This window comes from Eimeria mitis, genomic scaffold (genome assembly GCF_000499745.2).
Source record: "Eimeria mitis Houghton genomic scaffold, Emh_scaff526, whole genome shotgun sequence".
Classification (NCBI taxonomy): domain Eukaryota; phylum Apicomplexa; class Conoidasida; order Eucoccidiorida; family Eimeriidae; genus Eimeria; species Eimeria mitis.
In genome coordinates, this window is record NW_013573544.1 from 8,150 (window position 1) to 8,552 (window position 403).

The window sequence follows — 403 nt, forward strand, 5'->3', positions numbered from 1 at the left end:
CAGAGTGGCACCAGCAGCGCCCGCAGCAGCAGCAGCAGCAGCAACAGCAACAGCAGCAGCAGCAGCAGCAGCAGTAGCTGCTGCTGCTGCTGCTGCTGCATGCCCGCCCCGATATTTCGAATATCAGCAGCATTTGCCTTCTGGCTGCTGCTCAGCCTCTGCTGCAGCAGCAGAGGCTTGCTGCAGCAGCAGCAGCGCTCGCTGCAGCAGCAGCAGCAGCAGTGATTCCTGCAGCAGCAGCACCGCTCGCTGCAGCAGCAGCAGCAGCAGCAGCGGTTGCTGCTGCAGCAGCAGCAGCAGTGATTGCTGCTGCAGCAGCAGCAGCACCAGCAGCAACGGTGATTGCTGCAGCAGCAGCGGCATTAGCAGCTGCTGCGGCCCCTGCTGCTGCTGCTGCTGCTGC

At 63.8% G+C, this 403-nt stretch overlaps 1 protein-coding gene across 1 annotated transcript in view; it reads left to right on the forward strand.

The window, feature by feature from the left end:
• EMH_0015110 (GTP-binding protein, putative) overlaps positions 1 to 403 on the forward strand; it is a gene marked incomplete at both ends in the record, with an annotated part of 2,525 nt that overhangs the window by 1,330 nt on the left and 792 nt on the right. The window contains one exon of the mRNA XM_013500312.1: positions 156 to 401. Coding sequence (XP_013355766.1) covers positions 156 to 401 — 246 coding nt within the window. The remainder of the gene's footprint in view (positions 1 to 155; positions 402 to 403) is intronic.